General features: G+C 38.4%; 3 protein-coding genes across 3 annotated transcripts; all 3 read right to left on the bottom strand.

Annotated features, from left to right (window-relative positions):
• Positions 1 to 713: 713 nt before the first annotated feature.
• LOC145899464 (uncharacterized) lies at positions 714 to 2,380 on the bottom strand. Its single transcript, XM_082988252.1, has 4 exons — positions 2,120 to 2,380; positions 1,524 to 1,668; positions 1,305 to 1,411; positions 714 to 1,175 (listed from the first exon to the last, which is right to left on the bottom strand). The coding sequence occupies exons 1-4, from the start codon at positions 2,369 to 2,371 to the stop codon at positions 933 to 935; spliced, it is 747 nt and encodes a 248-aa protein (XP_082844378.1). The 5' UTR covers positions 2,372 to 2,380; the 3' UTR covers positions 714 to 932.
• A 1,297-nt stretch (positions 2,381 to 3,677) lies between these two features.
• Positions 3,678 to 5,518, bottom strand: LOC145897274 (uncharacterized). Its single transcript, XM_082985481.1, has 4 exons — positions 5,267 to 5,518; positions 4,612 to 4,756; positions 4,254 to 4,360; positions 3,678 to 3,929 (listed from the first exon to the last, which is right to left on the bottom strand). The coding sequence occupies exons 1-4, from the start codon at positions 5,516 to 5,518 to the stop codon at positions 3,678 to 3,680; spliced, it is 756 nt and encodes a 251-aa protein (XP_082841607.1).
• A 5,591-nt stretch (positions 5,519 to 11,109) lies between these two features.
• On the bottom strand, positions 11,110 to 18,513 carry LOC145897278 (uncharacterized). The gene is made up of 12 exons (XM_082985484.1): positions 18,262 to 18,513; positions 17,676 to 17,820; positions 17,273 to 17,379; positions 16,920 to 17,155; positions 15,321 to 15,618; positions 14,576 to 14,720; positions 14,331 to 14,437; positions 13,614 to 14,159; positions 13,075 to 13,290; positions 11,874 to 11,946; positions 11,369 to 11,435; positions 11,110 to 11,225 (listed from the first exon to the last, which is right to left on the bottom strand). The coding sequence occupies exons 1-8, from the start codon at positions 18,511 to 18,513 to the stop codon at positions 13,908 to 13,910; spliced, it is 1,542 nt and encodes a 513-aa protein (XP_082841610.1). The 3' UTR covers positions 11,110 to 11,225; positions 11,369 to 11,435; positions 11,874 to 11,946; positions 13,075 to 13,290; positions 13,614 to 13,907.
• Between the last annotated feature and the right edge of the window lie 506 nt (positions 18,514 to 19,019).

The raw sequence follows: 19,019 nt of genomic DNA on the forward strand, positions 1-19,019 counted from the left end.
GAGGACTTAACTTCCTGCCATAACTTGCATCCTTCTGTGCGAAGGTCAATTTACTTGAAAAGGGCGACAGATTTTGACTGAGTACTAGATTTAGCAATTACAACTGATCCACTACGAGGTTAATGAAAGTTTTCTTTAACTGGTATCTGAGTTTATAAGTCTTGTAAAACGTTCAATATGCGGCAAACAATAAAAAAAATTGTTGGGGTTTCAATTTCGCTTGACGCTCTAACGTCCGTAGATACATGAGTGGTCATTGTAAACGAAACCGAGGTTCTGCTTCGTGCTGAATACAAGTTGCCTGTAATTGTCTATTGTAAAGTTGTTATGTACATAATATTACAAACACTGCAGGTGCTTCAAAACAAAGCAAGGTGAATCAGATTGTGAAATAAGATATCAATGTATCTGAAATGAAGTTTCACAGAACGAAGCAAAGAAAAAGTGTACACCATCATGACAATTAGTCTGTCTGCATATCAACATTAGGCTATATTGAGTTAAGATTTTGATGAATGCCAGCTCGTACACTAGATAAGCGACCACAACCTGTAAAATCGTTTGAATGTGCAATGTGATCATAAATCATTTTTTATCCGCACAGGGTTGAATCGGACCATTACAATTCTTTTAGCTGAGCTCACCTCGTGCGTCGTCGGATATTGTTTGGGCGCGTAAGCTTAGTCAAAACCGCAGTGTTTTGCTCGATTTCTAAAGACAGTTTATAAACTTTAAGGGCGCAGAGGGCCATAAATAACAAAAGTGGGCCCACGAACACTATAGGTATCGTTTGCTTTTAAACTAAAGTATTTCTAACACTAGGTTTCACCTTTAAATTCATGTAATAAAACAACAAAGGTCCTCGTACCGGCGCATTCTTTTCTCGCAATAAGGGGCCTATACTGATTCACACTCTACACTGATAATCGAAACTAAAAAGAGTATGCACCATATACAAATAACGCTGTCAAAGTGGTGACCACCAACACAGTGGTCTTAAATTCCGTTTCGATTTTGGCCATAACTTCACTCGATTCTCGGAAGTGATCCATCAATTTTCCACCCTTGTTTTTGTGTGGAAAGGGTTCATCAGGAATTTCGACCCCGAGAAAGTCGCAGAGAGGTTTCCATCCGTCTGATACTTTGTACACCAACAGTCTGTCTTTAGGCGCCATCTGTATGGAGTTGCATATATTCGGTTAAACTGCAAAAAGTATTAACTGCAAAAATCGTTGTCGAGTAATAAGATGTGACTGCAAAGCTTGATATTAGCTTGGAAAGCATCGTAACAATAAAATACTTACCGTTTGCACGTACAAGTTGTGTTCTCTAAACATTTTCTTCAAGACGTTTTCGCTGTTTGCGGTCAATTTGCTGCTGGGCCATGTTGGCATGTTAAACAAATATTTTTCTGCAACGCAAATAAGTGTTTCTTGGTAAACGTTGCCTTAAACACAGCTTTATACACGTCAATGCAAATGAACAAAAACTAAAAGTAAAACAATACAAAAATCTATACTTACGTGCATTACAGCGGTAACTTATCCTTGTAATTCCAGTGAAAGTAAAGTTCTGAACAAAAAACGCCATCCAGCTTTTTGAAACTTCCTCTGCCTGTTTTCTAACACTTTTGTACCACGAGTCCTCGTCCCGTAGCATCAGAATAATCTATCAATCGCATGCCAACATTAACTTTCGTAAACTTATGCGCGTTTGCCACAGTATCGATTTCAACTCTGAATAATTTCAAAACTTAATATTTCAAACACCTTTGGAAAAGGTTCCCGACAAGTTCTTTTTTTATTCAAACGTTGTTTTTTTGTATTTTAAGTAATGTACTAAAGTTGTAATTTTGGTACCATACTGTAAAAGTTTTTGTGCAGTATTGTAATATTTCTGTTCCCGTATATTCCGATAACGTTCGCATGTAAAAGCGGAACAAATATAATCCATAATAAATGTTGAAACCCTTTTTTGGGAAGTAATGTTTCGAGATGCTCCAATGCATTTTCTACGCATTAAAAACAAAGTGCTTTATTTCTACCCATTAAAACAACGCCTTGACAGCCAAAGTTTGTCAACAACGTTGTGACGTCTGAGGCGGTTGAGGAACCAATACCTTTGCTTCAGGAAATGCCTTGGATAATTCCTCCCAATAATAGAAGCAGGGAAGGTCGGTAACTGCATCCACACCTTCGTACATTCGTTCGAAATCACCTGGCTTTACGCCGTTTTCAAAGATTACATTCCACTCCTTGTGTAGGTAGTATACATTTTCCATGTAGTCGTATACATTGTACCCGAGGATGCGCAAGGCTGCACATAATGTCTTTGTACCTGTCTTAGCATACCCAGCCACAATCACCTTCATTTTGACGTAATAAAAACTAGTGCACAATATAGAAAGGCAGTGTTAGAGAAAACATCAACTATCCTGGTAGCAAAGTAAATTTAATAACTTAGTCACCAGGGCATTGCCAAGTGTTATTATACTGCCCAGAAACTGTTGTGCTTCTTCCATATATAATCATCCACACAAACCTAATTTTTTTGCGATCTTTAAAACTAAAATAACTAATTGATGTTGCAGTGTTTCCTAACTGAAGTAGACTAATTGTTTCAGCATTTGTTTGAAGGTTAACCGTGGCCTGAATGCGTGGGCCATTAGGTAAAGGAGGCGTGACCGAAAAAAGGTTAAAAACCACTGGGTTAGACTAAATGAGCGTACTATCACGTAACTTTGATTCAAATACCGCGTGCCTGTAATGTGGCATATCACTATCTACAACGCTTATGCTTTGTCACCTCATAAACAAGTCAACACTATACTGTTGGTGAACTTGTTTTTCAACAGCTAATCGTATTAGTTTCTTAAGGCCGTGTTGTTCAATGGCATACAAAACTATTGCTAAAGTAGCAAACACCATTTGCCTTTATTGCTGTATGCGGCTCCTACCTATAGTCACAACATAATTATGATATTACTGCAAATACAGCTGACAATAATTTTATTACATCAACGTTTCGGTTGCAGGAGCCTTCGTCAGGATATTAACATCATAAATAATTTCATTTCCTGTTTCAAAAATTTTTTTGTGAAGTGTGCTTCAACATGTCTGTGTTGACGTAATCGAACTGTGACGTAATCATATCGTAGTTTGAGAGTAGTGATATGGTTAAACCGCTTTGATTTTTGTAGAACGACATTTCAAGGCAAAATAACGTAGTCTGCCATAAGTGGACTAAATTTTAAAGTTATCCTGGGTCTTAAGACATTTATAAATGTGATTTATTTATGCATGTGTCTCACATCTTGATGTAATAATATTTTAATAGGGTTTGATCCTATTCAAATTGCCAATCATACGCTCATTCAAATATAGGGAGTAGTGAAGCAGTTTCTAAAAAATACCAACATTTCGTGTGTGGATTTGACGTACAATTTGTTGACTGGCACACGCTGTGTTCGTAATATTGGCGATCTCCAGGTATTCGATATTGAAAGTTGCTCTGCACATGATAAGCACTGTATGTGCTTGAAGGCAAAGCAAGGTGCAGTGTAATAGGATGAAAAATTGCGTTTTTGTCACTACAAATAGCCTGTGAACCTAAGCGATGAAATTTTAGCGCAAACGCAAGTCGAACAATTAACAATTAGTTTCTTCGGCATTTCAAAATCAGAAGAATGCGCACCCGTACAAAACGTACACGAACATGGCCAGTAAAACGGATGCAATTAGCAGGGTGACTTTGAACTCTTTTTCAATTTCGCGCAAGGTTTTATCGGTTTTCTTCATTTCCTCTAACAAAACCCCTCCCTTATTTTTGTGTGGAAAGGGTTTGTCGGGAATTTCGACCCCGAGAAAGTCGCAGAGAGGTTTCCATCCGTCTGATATTTTGTACACCAGCAACTTGTCTTTGGGCGCCACCTGCACATAAAGACCAGACTTCATAGTTCATATTAAGTGCAAACAGTCTTTACGACAATTCGTCGTTACTATAATGGGGTTTTGTAACATCTTAAAAAATACGAAAAATAACTCATCATTATACACCAAACATACTAGTTTACTACTAAATTAAGGAAGATGGCGACATGGAATAATAAAATGCATCATCAGCAACACCATGTATTCATAAATACACATTTTTCACACAAAATGATCCTTTCTTTATATGACATAGTTATAATATATAACCCGGCGTAACTAATTTTATGTACTTATGCCAACGATCCGTACGCGAAGACCTACCGTTTGCACGTAAAGATTGTGTTCCCGATACATCCGTTTCATCACCGTTTGATTGTGAGTGATTAACTTGCATTTGGGCCACGGTGACACATCTCCCATAAATTTCACTGGTACAAAAGTATGATATATTTAAATAAGCGAGTAATGTCAAGGCTTTTCTGCTCGTATTCTTAAATCCAGTTATGCGAGGTTCTAAAGATGATATAAAACGTCTTCACTTATAATGCAACAATGTGTAAAAGCTTCAATCGTCTTCGACGTGCAAGTTTTTGCTCCGTTCGTTGTCATACCGGTATATAACAATACGCTCTTGTACAAACTTACTGGTATAAATCGTTTTGGGATATTACAAACTTACAAACATTGTAACGGTATTCGATTCTCGAAAATCCGTGAAGGGTAAAGGTTTGCAAAATCCACCGCATCCAGCTGTTCGACAATTCATCAGCCTGTTTTAGCAGACTTTTGTACCAAGAGTCTTCGTCTCTGACCATCAAGATAATCTGAAATAGCAAGATTTTCATGAGCTTATTTAAAGAGCTGGTTTACCCCAACACCTGCCTATACTCGTTTACTTTATTCGTCGACTTTTGTAATGAAAATTCAAGACTTGCAAGAGAAACTGTCGAGCAATATCACATTGTTCGCTCTATCAACGATGCTCTCGTCAGAGATCGCTCTTTACGGCCAAACTTTAGTTGTAAAATTTGCGCAACGGTTTCTCTCAGCCGTTTTTTCAAATATTATGAGAATACCTAGTGCAAACTCATACAAGTTATGAACTTCCTGTTCCTGCCAGGCATATTGCAATTTACAAATGTACTGCTCTTCTGGCATAAAATAACGTATTGCATTTCATATCAGAAGTCATGCAGGTTATATGTTTACTTTATTGGAACCGATACGCTTCGCCAATCGGCAAGCTTTCCAAATATACGTTTTGTTTTCTGCCAGAAGAGCAACATTTAAAATTAGCCGCCATATTAGACTCACGTCATAACCAGGGCATATACCTTTGCATCTGGAAAATCTTTTGCCATCTCTTCCCAATAATAAAAGCATGGCGTGTCGGTGACAGCGTCCACGCCTTTGTACATTCGTTTAAAGTCGCCAGGCTTGACGCCGTCTTCAAAAATCCTGACCCAATCCTTGTGCAAGTAGTACGAGTTTTCCATGTAATCGTATACATTGTACCCAAGCATACTTAAAGCAAGGCACATGGTTTTTGTGCCTGTTTTGCTGTAGCCTGCTGCAATCACCTTCATTTTCTACAATGTTACAAAAATCTTTCCGGTCTCAGTTATCCTTAATCTACAATGGAAAATTCAAGCTTTCTATCAGCAATAAATATTTTTCAAATATCTGGTTTCGAATACGACTTGTTTAAAAAGTAGTTTTGAGAACCAGCAGTATATAGCAGCATGAATGCCAGCAGCACCATACAAGGTTTTGTTTGACGCAGTACGGTTTGACTTTGATACCCAGTACTGTGTGTTTGGTCTGGATTAATGATTGGCTAAATTACCAGAAACCTTGTTCACAGAAAAGCAAGGTTTTTTTCCGACAGAAAAGAAAGGTTCATTATCTTGTTTATATTCGTTTTAGAAAACCGCTATCACCGTAGCGTTAAATACAGCTGTGCTGTTGTTGCCGATGCTGTCGTTGTGACCTTAATTATAACTATACTCGTCATCATTATTAGATAGGGCGGTGCGGCGCTTTTAAACGTGTCATAACCTTTGTGAGGTTTAGCCGTTGCAGGCCTGCCGTGCAGTCTATACCCACGACAATGCGATGTTACTCTATCATTTTTGTGACGATTTAGAAAGCAGCATTAGACTATAAGAGAAACTTTTTATTTGGCCTGACGCCAGGGGTGTCTCAAGTCTGACTCGCGACTGTGTTTTTAAGATTTTCACATCTGTTTGAGGCATACCAGCAGTTGAAATCGGCGTTCCCGCTTATGTTTTCCACACTATGTGTGAGGAAACAACGTTTGATGTTTTAATTTTGCCTGCGATGAAAGTACAAGTATTGATTTTGAGACGAGTTGACGACAACTTAAATGTCGCGGAAAAAATGCTCGACCTGCAAAGTCTAAAATGTCAAGCAATGGGGATTACAAAATAAATTGCTTTCGTTTGCGCAGCTATATTGAACAGACGTGGAACAGGAAACAAAAGAATTTAGACAACACCAGCGTGCTATATATACAAGGATGCAAGACCCCCAAGCGCCAAAATGTACACTTGCGACCAGTGGCATGCACAATAGAATGTTTTCATTGCGTGTTGCGCACAAGAAAAAAGTTGCAAAATCAATGGAATACAAAATTTCAATTGCTGTTGGTTAATCAGCAGGTCATACGCATCCGTAACAATTTAGGGCAATTAACTGCTGTAGTAACCAACTTGCATCAATACGAAAAGATTGCAATTAGCAATAATGTACTGGAAAGACTCGGAAATCCATAGATACAAAAAAAACGAATCTTTAAGAGAATCTCGAAACTTCAGAGTCGAAGAGAGCGAGCTTAGGAACAACAACATTTGATGTGTGCATTTATCGTACAATTTGTTGACTGGCTTGTTCGTGAGTGTTCGTAATATTGGCGATTTCTGGGTATTCAATATTGGAAGTTGCTCTGTACATGATAAACGCTGTATGTGTTTGAAAGCAAAGCAAGGTGCAGTGTAATAGGATAAGATTGCATGAAAATTGCCGTTTTTTTTCACTACAAATAGCCTGTAAACCTAGGCGATAAAATTTTAGCGCAAACGCAAGTCGAACAATTAACAATTAGTTTCTTCGGCATTTCAAAATCAGAAGAATGCGCACTTGTATACAACGTACACGAACACGGCCAGTAAAACGGATGCAATTAGCAGTGTGACTTTGAACTCTTTTTCAATTTCGCGCAAGGTTTTATCGGTTTTCTTCATTTCCTCTAACAAAACCCCTCCCTTATTTTTGTGTGGAAAGGGTTTGTCGGGAATTTCGACCCCGAGAAAGTCGCAGAGAGGTTTCCATCCGTCTGATATTTTGTACACCAGCAACTTGTCTTTGGGCGCCACCTGCACATAAAGACCAGACTTCATAGTTCATATTAAGCGCAAACAGTCTTTACGACAATTCGTCGTTACTATAATGGGGTTTTGTAACATCTCAAAAAATACGAAAAATAACTCATCATTATACACCAAACATACTAGTTTACTACTAAATTGAGGAAGATGGCGACATGGAATAATAAAATACATCATAAGCAACATCATGTATTCATAAATACACATTTTTCACACAAAATGATCCTTCATTTATATGACATAGTTATAATATACAACCCGTAACTAAATTTGTGTGCTTTTGCCAACGATCCGTATGCGTAGTGATTGAAAGTAGCGAAGCAAAGATATAAGAAGACCTACCGTTTGCACGTAAAGATTGTGCTCCCGATACATCCGTTTCATCACTGTTTGATTGTAAGTGATTAACTTGCATTTGGGCCACGGTGACGCATCTCCCATAAATTTCACTGGTACAAAGTATGATATTTATAAATAAGCGAGTAATGTCAAGGATTTTCTGCTCGTATTCTTAAATCCAGTTATGCGAGATTTTAAAGATGTTATAAATCGGATCAATAAACAAACAAAAATATTGTGCAGGGGCAGCGCCTTGCACATTGCATCTGATGAACTTGATCAGCTGGTGTTACGCATCAGCAACAATTTAGGCAAATACCAGTAGTAACCAACTTGCATCAATACGAAAAGGTTGTAATTAGCAATAAAGCATTCAAAAGACATCCATAGATACCAAAAGTAAATCTTAACAGAATATTAAAACTCGAAACTTCGCAGTCGAAGAGAGCGAGCGCGGGAACCTACTTAGTTAATTCAATAGAATAAGAAAAGGCTAACACATTAGGTATTTATAAAAAAAGTTTTGTTGAATTGCGTTGCCAAATGACACAAAACCCAGGTATATACATATTCGAAAATCATTTACACAAACACCTTAACCTTAAACTCTTCGATTTAGGACGTTATCCCTTCTCACCACCCTCATTCTGGCAGAATTCTGGCAGAATAATTTTGCAAATTTGCCACATTTTACAAGGTACAACAGGCATTTACTCAAAACTTGTTTTTTTTGGATTAGAATCAAATTACAGAGATGAGCAAGCAGATCAAACCTCAAAAAACATTTAAACAACATTTTCCGCAGCTGTATCAATCAAAAAAATCGCGAATTAAAAAAATCGCCTGGTTTTGCGATTCAGCATAATGGCGGCATGCGAAAAACTAGTCTAATACAAAGAATTCTGCTCGGCGTTCTGGCAATAGGTGCCAATATTGACCAATATCAAGAGAACGGAAATTTAATTCTCTACAACATGCAATTAACAAATTTGAAATTAAGGTGCCGGATGACCTTCAAATCGCCGATTGAAGACGACCCGCTTTGAGCGAATCAGCAGCGTAATGGCGTAATGTCGGCATGCGAAAAACTTCCCTATTAAAACAATTCTGCTCGGCGTTCTGGTAATAGGTGCCAATATTGACCAATATCAAGAGAACGGAAATTTAATTCTCTACAACATGCAATTAACAAATTTGAAATTAAGGTGCCGGATGACCTTCAAATCGCCGATTGAAGACGACCCGCTTTGAGCGAATCAGCAGCGTAATGGCGTAATGTCGGCATGCGAAAAACTTCCCTATTAAAACAATTCTGCTCGGCGTTCTCGCAATAGGTGCCAATATTGACCAATATCAAGAGAACGGAAATTTAATTCTCTACAACATGCAATTAACAAATATGAAATTAAGGTGCCGGATGACCTTCAAATCGCCGATTGAAGACGACCCGCTTTGAGCGAATCAGCAGCGTAATGGCGTAATGTCGGCATGCGAAAAACTTCCCTATTAAAACAATTCTGCTCGGCGTTCTCGCAATAGGTGCCAATATTGACCAATATCAAGAGAACGGAAATTTAATTCTCTACAACATGCAATTAACAAATTTGAAATTAAGGTGCCGGATGACCTTCAAATCGCCGATTGAAGACGACCCGCTTTGAGCGAATCAGCAGCGTAATGGCGTAATGTCGGCATGCGAAAAACTTCCCTATTAAAACAATTCTGCTCGGCGTTCTCGCAATAGGTGCCAATATTGACCAATACCAAGAGAACGGAAATTTAATTCTCTACAACATGCAATTAACAAATTTGAAATTAAGGTGCCGGATGACCTTCAAATCGCCGATTGAAGACGACCCGCTTTGAGCGAATCAGCAGCGTAATGGCGTAATGTCGGCATGCGAAAAACTTCCCTATTAAAACAATTCTGCTCGGCGTTCTGGCAATAGGTGCCAATATTGACCAATATCAAGAGAACGGAAATTTAATTCTCTACAACATGCAATTAACAAATTTGAAATTAAGGTGCCGGATGACCTTCAAATCGCCGATTGAAGACGACCCGCTTTGAGCGAATCAGCAGCGTAATGGCGTAATGTCGGCATGCGAAAAACTTCCCTATTAAAACAATTCTGCTCGGCGTTCTCGCAATAGGTGCCAATATTGACCAATACCAAGAGAACGGAAATTTAATTCTCTACAACATGCAATTAACAAATTTGAAATTAAGGTGCCGGATGACCTTCAAATCGCCGATTGAAGACGACCCGCTTTGAGCGAATCAGCAGCGTAATGGCGTAATGTCGGCATGCGAAAAACTTCCCTATTAAAACAATTCTGCTCGGCGTTCTGGCAATAGGTGCCAATATTGACCAATATCAAGAGAACGGAAATTTAATTCTCTACAACATGCAATTAACAAATATGAAATTAAGGTGCCGGATGACCTTCAAATCGCCGATTGAAGACGACCCGCTTTGAGCGAATCAGCAGCGTAATGGCGTAATGTCGGCATGCGAAAAACTTCCCTATTAAAACAATTCTGCTCGGCGTTCTGGCAATAGGTGCCAATATTGACCAATATCAAGAGAACGGAAATTTAATTCTCTACAACATGCAATTAACAAATTTGAAATTAAGGTGCCGGATGACCTTCAAATCGCCGATTGAAGACGACCCGCTTTGAGCGAATCAGCAGCGTAATGGCGTAATGTCGGCATGCGAAAAACTTCCCTATTAAAACAATTCTGCTCGGCGTTCTCGCAATAGGTGCCAATATTGACCAATATCAAGAGAACGGAAATTTAATTCTCTACAACATGCAATTAACAAATTTGAAATTAAGGTGCCGGATGACCTTCAAATCGCCGATTGAAGACGACCCGCTTTGAGCGAATCAGCAGCGTAATGGCGTAATGTCGGCATGCGAAAAACTTCCCTATTAAAACAAAAAATGCACTAAAACTGCACCTAACACGCTGAAAATCGCTATACCACGTGACTTCTTGCTCATTCAACCAGAAAATTGACCCCAATGCATCACCGGTTGCCTTGTGACGAAACTGAGAATCTCTATGACGCAGGAGTACAAGACGGGCAATCCCCGCGGGCAAAACTATTTTAATAGAGTTGCTGATATGCGGTCTTTAGTCCTATTTTCATAAAATAAAGTTTGGTCCTGGCATTGAAATTCGTTTTGGTCGAAGATTGCCTTTCTTTTTGTTTGTCCCTTATGACGCATTGACGTTGATGAGGACATATTTCGCGCGTTATCGTTTGACTGTACTGTTGCATTCTATTAGGATTTGATCTCAGATACCGAAAAGTTTATCAACCCGTATGGATTCGTGGTACCTAACATGAAAATTTTTTAATAACCTCCCTCCTATTATCTCCTGACTCCCCTATCAATGACACATTTGCAGGAATTTGTCAGGTGTAGTATGAATTACACTACATTTTCAATTTTTTTTTCCCTCAAAAGTAACCATCACAATTCAACTTTTCCTTTTTTTTCGAACTGAACAGTGAAGAAATGAATCACGACCTGCACAGAAAATAGAGCATATTTTTTTTACAGTATTTTGTCACAGAAATAAATTATGCAACAGATGTCACAGGATAAACAGTAAATAAATATGTTTGTGTGTATTGGAAAAAATAGTATTTAGCGTTATATATGTCACATACCTCTAAAATTTGTTGCCATTTTATCCAAAGAGCACATGAAAAAGAAATGTAGAAAGCAATCCATCATCTAAACATGTAGCAAAAATGTTTTGTATTTGTTTACACCAAGGGTGTACAAACTGCAGTCCGCAAATCAACATTTTGTAGCATGTCGAAGGCTGCTACGTGGCCCGGCCCCGGAATTTAACAAATACAATTTTTTACAAATAAAGTGGTGTATTATTGCCAAGTTTGCTGATATGTGCAAATGTGATTGAACACATGTTGTACTTGCATACTGCCAAAGTTATAAATTTAGAAGGCTTATGGTGTAATCAAGTTTGGTCCTTCAGTCCAGACTGTGCTACACTTGGTTCATGCATTCAGCAGGTTTTACTGTACAGGTCTGTTTTCCCCAAAAAATAATGCAACACATAAATAAGTTGTTATTACACCAATAAACATATTTTAGTAAGTGTGTAACTTATGTAATAAACCAACATAAAGCATTGTGCATCTTACATACCTTTTTATTTTGTTCCATTTGCAATTTTATCTGAACAGCACATGACAAAGAAATGAAGAAAACAATCCATCAGCTACACATAAATATAGCAAAATATGTATTAGGAAACAATAAATAAATTTCCGTTCTCTTGATATTGGTCAATATTGGCACCTATTGCGAGAACGCCGAGCAGAATTGTTTTAATAGGGAAGTTTTTCGCATGCCGACATTACGCCATTACGCTGCTGATTCGCTCAAAGCGGGTCGTATTCTATCGGCGATTTGAAGGTCATCCGGCACCTTAATTTCAAATTTGTTAATTGCATGTTGTAGAGAATTAAATTTCCGTTCTCTTGATATTGGTCAATATTGGCACCTATTGCCAGAACGCCGAGCGGAATTGTTTTAATAGGGAAGTTTTTCGCATGCCGACATTACGCCATTACGCCGCTGATTCGCTCAAAGCGGGTCGTCTTCAATCGGCGATTTAAAGGTCATCCGGCACCGTAATTTCAAATTTGTTAATTGCATGTTGTAGAGAATTAAATTTCCGTTCTCTTGATATTGGTCAATATTGGCACCTATTGCCAGAACGCCGAGCAGAATTGTTTTAATAGGGAAGTTTTTCGCATGCCGACATTACGACATTACGCTGCTGATTCGCTCAAAGCGGGTCGTCTTCAATCGGCGATTTGAAGGTCATTCGGCACCTTAATTTCAAATTTGTTAATTGCATGTTGTAGAGAATTAAATTTCCGTTCTCTTGATATTGGTCAATATTGGCACCTATTGCGAGAACGCCGAGCAGAATTGTTTTAATAGTAGAGTTTTTCGCATGCCGACATTACGCCATTACGCTGCTGATTCGCTCAAAGCGGGTCGTCTTCAATCGGCGATTTGAAGGTCATCCGGCACCTTAATTTCAAATTTGTTAATTGCATGTTGTAGAGAATTAAATTTCCGTTCTCTTGATATTGGTCAATATTGGCACCTATTGCCAGAACGCCGAGCAGAATTCTTTGTATTAGACTAGTTTTTCGCATGCCGCCATTATGCTGAATCGCAAAACCAGGCGATTTTTTTAATTCGCAATTTTTTTGATTGATACAGCTGCGGAAAATGTTGTTTAAATGTTTTTTGAGGTTTGATCTGCTTGCTCATCTCTGTAATTTGATTCTAATCCAAAAAAAAACAATTTTTGAGTAAATGCCTGTTGTACCTTGTAGAATGTGGCAAATTTGCAAAATTATTCTGCCAGAATTCTGCCAGAATGAGGGTGGTCCCTTCCGCCCACACGTTTGGATGTTTGTCACGCCTGACTGCACTCGAGACAGGCTGTTTAAAAAACCTTTTTCAAATCCATTGAAACAAAATCAAAATCCTAATTCTGTGTAATGTTGTTCCGCTCACCAACTTAGAAGATTTGCATCATAAACTGTAATAAAACTTCGTTTGGGTATTATTTTAATATATTTATGGATGTTGCCTCAAATTACAATTCGAATTAAAATACAAATTATTTCTTTTTATTGTCAATTAACAAATGCAAGCGATTTTATCGTGAAAAATTTGTATTGATCAGAAGGTCAGGTACAATTATTATACATAAGGCAATAAATCAGGACCTTTATTTAACTCTGTGCTAATTTACACAGATAAATATTTTGATCAAAAATGCTTGATATACTATGGTAAAAATTGTACTAATGGTGAAGGTTAATGAGAACTAACACAATCGATATGTTAATATGTATTTACTTGTCGAAGTAGCCCTGTAAGGCTCTGTTTCTCCGGGGATACAAACTTTAGTTCTGACACATCGTTGTATGGTCTCGATGTTTGCCATAGAAATAAAAAAACGGTGAGGCGCTTTTATGGTGACATGCAACTTTCGGTATCGGCTTCAGTCAATTTTGATGCATGTTCGTTTCAATAGCTGGGATTGCCGAGAAAATACATTTGCATAATTAAAAGAATCGTATCACGACAAATACTTTATGTACAAAATCTGCATTGTCTGGTAATGCTCAAAGTCGTAACTCTTGTCTGATGTTACTCGAAAATCCACATATACCCTACGTACAGAAAAATCGTAACCAAAGTCGTGAACACCAGGATATTGACCTTTAATTCCTTTTCGATTTTGGCCATAACTTCGCTCGTTTCCAGAAGATGCTCCATAATTTTTCCACCCTTATTTTTGTGGGGAAAGGGTTCATCAGGAATTTCAACCCCGAGAAAGTCGCAGAGTGGTTTCCATCCGTCTGATACTTTGTACACCAACAGTCTTTCTTTAGGCGCCATCTGCGTGCATAGTTAATCAAAAATCTGGAAAACTGTCTAAACTGTAGTGGATGATGCGAGTCATTGCCGACAGATAACCACAATGTGAAAATGCATTGATACCTAGCCCTTGGCTAATGGTAATTCAGGTCATAAGATTAGCATCGACAAAATAGCATACCCAATGCTTACCTTTTGCACGTACAAGTTATGCTCATTATACATTCGTTTCATGGCGTCTTTATTGGGTGCGGTTAATTTGCTGCTGGGCCATGGCGGTATGTCAAACAAATCCTTCCCTGAAATGTATTCAATAAGAGATATCTTGTGTTTCTTTGCGAAAAAAACATGTTAACATCAAATTGAGGCGATTCAATGTCAATCTAAACATGTTGAAACTATCTGCGTTCCTTATCCATGTTACATATGTTACCTACGTGTATTGTACAGGCAGCGATATCTTCTAAGTCCGGAAAAAGTAAAGTTCTGAAAGAAGAACGGAGCCCAGCTTTTTGATACTTCCTCTGCATGCTTTTCAAGACTTCTGTACCACGAATCCTCGTCCCGTAGCATTAGAATAATCTAACAACACGCTTCACTATTATCACTATTATTAACTTTGCCTTAATTTTATTCTATTTTAAATCAATATCGATTTCGACCATGTTTTTCTCAGCGTTGAGACCAATCTGTCATATTTATAATTACTGTGTGTGAATTTACATTTCCACCGGTTAATTTCCAATGCATTATTGGCAAAAATGATTTGTTGTACGTTTGCAATGTTGTAAGAATCTGGACAGTGAAAATGCAGTTTTGTTCATGTATTAAATCAAGATCCACAGGTGTACCACAGTACCGGGCGGACACGCCAGGGTCCATGAACATCAATGTTTGCTTAAAATGGCTTGAGGCTAATTAGAGAGCTCTCTAGGTTACAGTCTATCGTGATCTTCAAAAAACTCTCGCATCGGCACGCACTGTTTGCTGTCTCAAGCCTAGCATGGAAGAGCGACAGTCAGATGATATAACTACACTGATTTCTAGGCTTCGGATTAAGTTTTACCGCTGCAGAGAAAAGTTTCTCTACACCGCAAATGATGTACGTCCTCAAATCCCCCGAGTATTATGGTATCTTGCATAAGTAATTGTATTACTTATCTATGACTGCACTTACAATACCTTTGCTTCAGGGAACGCTTTGGACAACTCTTCCCAATAATAATAACACGGGCTGTCAGTAACGGCATCCACACCTTCGTACATTCGTTCAAAATCACCTGGCCTCACGCCGTTTTCGATAATTCTATTCCAATCCTTGTGTAGGTAGTACACATTTTCCATGTAGTCGTATACATTATACCCAATCAGACGTAAGGCTGCACACAATGTCTTTGTACCAGTCTTGGCATATCCAGCCACAATAACCTTCATTTTGAAGTTACAAAAACTTCTTAGAACCAGGTAGGAGAAACAGCAATTATTTTTACAACAGTAGGCATCCGGTTACACTGCCTGCAAGCTGTTTAACTTTTTCCATTTAATTACATTAAAACAACAATAAGAAAACCAGTAATTGTGCGTTCGCAGCTTAACTAACATTTTAAAGTTCTAGACTATTGCACGAATGCACAGCACGATCAGCGCTGCTTCTTCGGTTCAAACGCTGTGTCACAGTATCACCAGCTTTTTTCTAATTGAAACGCGCCGAACCGTGTCGATGAACTGCTTGCTTGTGTAGTTTTGAAACTAAACCTTTCACAGGTTGTCACGTTGCACATTCGACACCAACTACTTCGTATTACCTTTTTGTTTGCATTAGCAGCGGTGTTAAACAGCACGCGTTTAAATGTGAAGTAACTTTTATTGGGGAAATGGTTAATTTGTCAACACGTTTCATTGAATGTCATCCATGACTTCTCTCGAAAAAGTTGATAAGCTCACTGAAACCAAAATTTCTGATATATCTACTGTTACTTCTTGAAGTTCATTGTTCGTCGTTCATAGTAACGCAACAATGACCACTGTATGTAACTCTTTTAGAAGGCTTTTGGTTGAAGTTGTTGCAATGCTCAGTTGGAGTTGTTGCAATGCTCAGTTGGAGTTGTTGCAATGCTCAGTTGAAGTTGTTGCAAATGCTCAGTGTTTGCAACGCATAGTAGAGTGCGTGGTGGTAATTGTGACCGAGTAAATTTGTTTTATTTACACCTTAACAGATAATCTTGAAAGTAAATGTTGATGGAAGAAGAGCTAATAAACTTATGAAAAGAAGCATCATTGCCTGATGCAAAATAGTTAGTAGTTGGTGCTTGTTGGCGTTCTGTATCATAAATTTTGATTATATGTTTTGTGTATTCGTTGAAGAAAACCGCTGCGTGTGTGGAAAATGTTGAAATGAATAGCTTAAAAGCGGTTTACGTTTTTGCTTTGAGCGCTTCAAAACAGAAAGGTCAGTCACACGCGAGCATAGGACTTGTAAAGGGCTAGGAAAACGCAAGGAAAAAGGCATAGACTGCATGTTTCGGTGCATACACTATTCGTGCTGCATTTAATGATGCAAGTTCGTGATGATTATACATATATTTAGATTTGCGTTTGTCGAATGAGACATGAAATTAAGACGTTTTATGGCGACATGCAGCTTTTTGATCCATGTTCATTTCGATTGCTGGGATCACCGAGAAAACACTTCCGCATGATGGCAAGAATCCGTTCACGACACACACTTTATGTACAAAATTAAAGTCATAACTCTTATCTCAATGTTACTCGAAAACCCACATGTACGCTGCGTACAGAAAAATCGCAATCAAAGTCGTGAACACCAAAACATTGATCTTAAATTCCTTTTCGATTTTGGCCATGGGTTCGCTCGTTTCCAGAAGATGCTCAACAATTTTCCCTCCCTTATTTTTGTGGGAAAAGGGCTCGTTTGGAATTTCGACCCCGAGGAAGTCGCAGAGAGGTTTCCATCCGTCCGATATTTGGTACACTAGCAACTTGTCCTTTGGTGCCATCTGCATAGTTCAAGATAAATATTCAGTAAACACGTTCCGAAATCTTCCACGCCGGGATTGGTTTAAGTGCGTCATTACCTTAATAAACACCGCTCAAATGGAATATCCAACGCTTACCGTTTGCACGTACAAGTTGTGTTCTCTATACATTCGTTTCATTGCATTTGCATTGTGTGCGATCAATTTGGTTCTGGGCCATGTCGGTAATACGAACAACTGCTTTTCTGTAAAATGTTCAAAAAAATAGTGTCAAGATTTTCTTTTTATGGGCAGAAAATCTTCAGTGTTTGGCCCGCAGGCAGATACGTTAACAGCACCATGTGTATTAGATTGAATAGTTTGGGTACGGAATGGGCGCTTGAAGCAATAACCTTTATGGTTTTATCGGGGCCCATGGCATTTTAATTTCTTTTGTGTATTGTATATATAGTTGTTTTTTGCGCAAAATGCACATCATTGGATTTGATTTTTGTTTGGCTTGTGAGCCTGTAGAAAATGAAACGATGCTAAGTCAAATTACGTGTATTGTAGATGCAGCGCTTCCTTGTAATTCCAGTTAGAGTAAAGCTCTGAAAGAAGAACGCAGTCCAGCTTTTTGACGCTTGCTCAGCTTGTCTTTTGACGCTTTCATACCACGAGTCTTCATCCCGCAACATTAGAATAATCTAACAACACACGTAGCCAATATTATTATGCCGTCAATTCTGTGGCCCAAAGCTAGGATGCTGCTAGTTTGCACCCAAGAACTAACAACATAATTGACATATAATGTCGCATAGTATGTTGTAAATACTTGTTGTTGACTTGATAACAGTAATGGGGCTTGCTGCGCAACAGAGTCACTTGTAACAGCTTTAAAAGTTCATTGTCTACATTCGTGGTTAAGAGTGGCTGCAGTGGCCCAGTGGGGACTTGAATTGTTTGATAATACTTGCATCAGTCAGTGCATTGCAGTGTACAGAAATTATTCACTAATGTGCGAACTTGTTGCATGACTGGAATATAACAAACTACTGATTTTTATGTCACTGACGTTTTTGTGTCCTCTCGCTCCGTGGTTTTTGACATAAATAATTAACAGGCATTTATTTATGAACTTGCGATACCTTTGCTTGTGGAAACGCTTCGGAAAGCTCTTCCCAGTAATAGAAGCACGGGCCATCAGTGACCGCATCCACACCTTTGTACATTCGCTCGAAATCACCTGGCTTTACACCTTCGTCAAAAATTCTGTTCCAATCTTTGTGTAAGTAGTAGGCGTGTTCCAAGAAGTCGTATACATTGTACCCGAGGATGCGCAAAGATGCACATAGTGTCTTTGTGCCAGTCTTGGCATACCCAGCCACAATAACTTTCATTTCGGAGTAACAAAAACAAGTAAACAATCTGAAAAAAACAAGAAAATACAAAAAATTAATATAAATAGTTGGGTTTTTAATCACAATAATAACATGCTGAGGTTTTTCGAGATAAGAAACACGCTAAGTAAGTATCACCAGCCAATTAAGCGTGTGCCTGCGTTACAACAGCGCAGGCTTGCTCCAAAGGTGACGTCACAATGCCCAGAAACGATTTTTCGCTGCTGTGTTCCTCATATTGTCATATCTGCATTTGTTTGAAAATTTTCTCTGACGTTTTAATCTGTAATCGTTGTAATATGATACAGAATGCATGGACTTATGCAAGAGAAGAGAAAAAAATGTTCAGAAACACTGCTTTTACGCAAACTTGCAGAGATAATACGTAGTCTACATATTCTGGTGTCTGCATTTGTTAAATTAACAACGCAAGGTAAATACATTCCCCAGATAGTTTTTGATTGCCGACGTGTCGAAAGTACGGGCTAACGTTTCCATTGTTTTGT

The sequence above is a fragment of the Ascidia mentula genome, chromosome 4, assembly GCF_947561715.1.
Source record: "Ascidia mentula chromosome 4, kaAscMent1.1, whole genome shotgun sequence".
In the NCBI taxonomy this organism is placed as follows: Eukaryota; Metazoa; Chordata; class Ascidiacea; order Phlebobranchia; family Ascidiidae; genus Ascidia; species Ascidia mentula.

Coding starts and splice junctions, on each gene's coding strand:
- LOC145899464 (XM_082988252.1), bottom strand. CDS start 2,371: ATGAAGGTGATTGTGGCTGGGTATGCTAAGACAGGTACAAAGACATTA. Junction 1,669..2,119: donor AGGCATTTCCTGAAGCAAAG/GTATTGGTTCCT, acceptor TGCGATTGATAG/ATTATTCTGATGCTACGGGA. Junction 1,176..1,304: donor ACAACTTGTACGTGCAAACG/GTAAGTATTTTA, acceptor AACTCCATACAG/ATGGCGCCTAAAGACAGACT.
- LOC145897274 (XM_082985481.1), bottom strand. CDS start 5,518: ATGAAGGTGATTGCAGCAGGCTACAGCAAAACAGGCACAAAAACCATG. Junction 4,361..4,611: donor CGAATACCGTTACAATGTTT/GTAAGTTTGTAA, acceptor CTTTTGTACCAG/TGAAATTTATGGGAGATGTG. Junction 3,930..4,253: donor ACAATCTTTACGTGCAAACG/GTAGGTCTTCGC, acceptor CTTTATGTGCAG/GTGGCGCCCAAAGACAAGTT.
- LOC145897278 (XM_082985484.1), bottom strand. CDS start 18,513: ATGAAAGTTATTGTGGCTGGGTATGCCAAGACTGGCACAAAGACACTA. Junction 17,380..17,675: donor GCGCTGCATCTACAATACAC/GTAATTTGACTT, acceptor AACATTTTACAG/AAAAGCAGTTGTTCGTATTA. Junction 14,438..14,575: donor TCGCTGCCTGTACAATACAC/GTAGGTAACATA, acceptor AATACATTTCAG/GGAAGGATTTGTTTGACATA.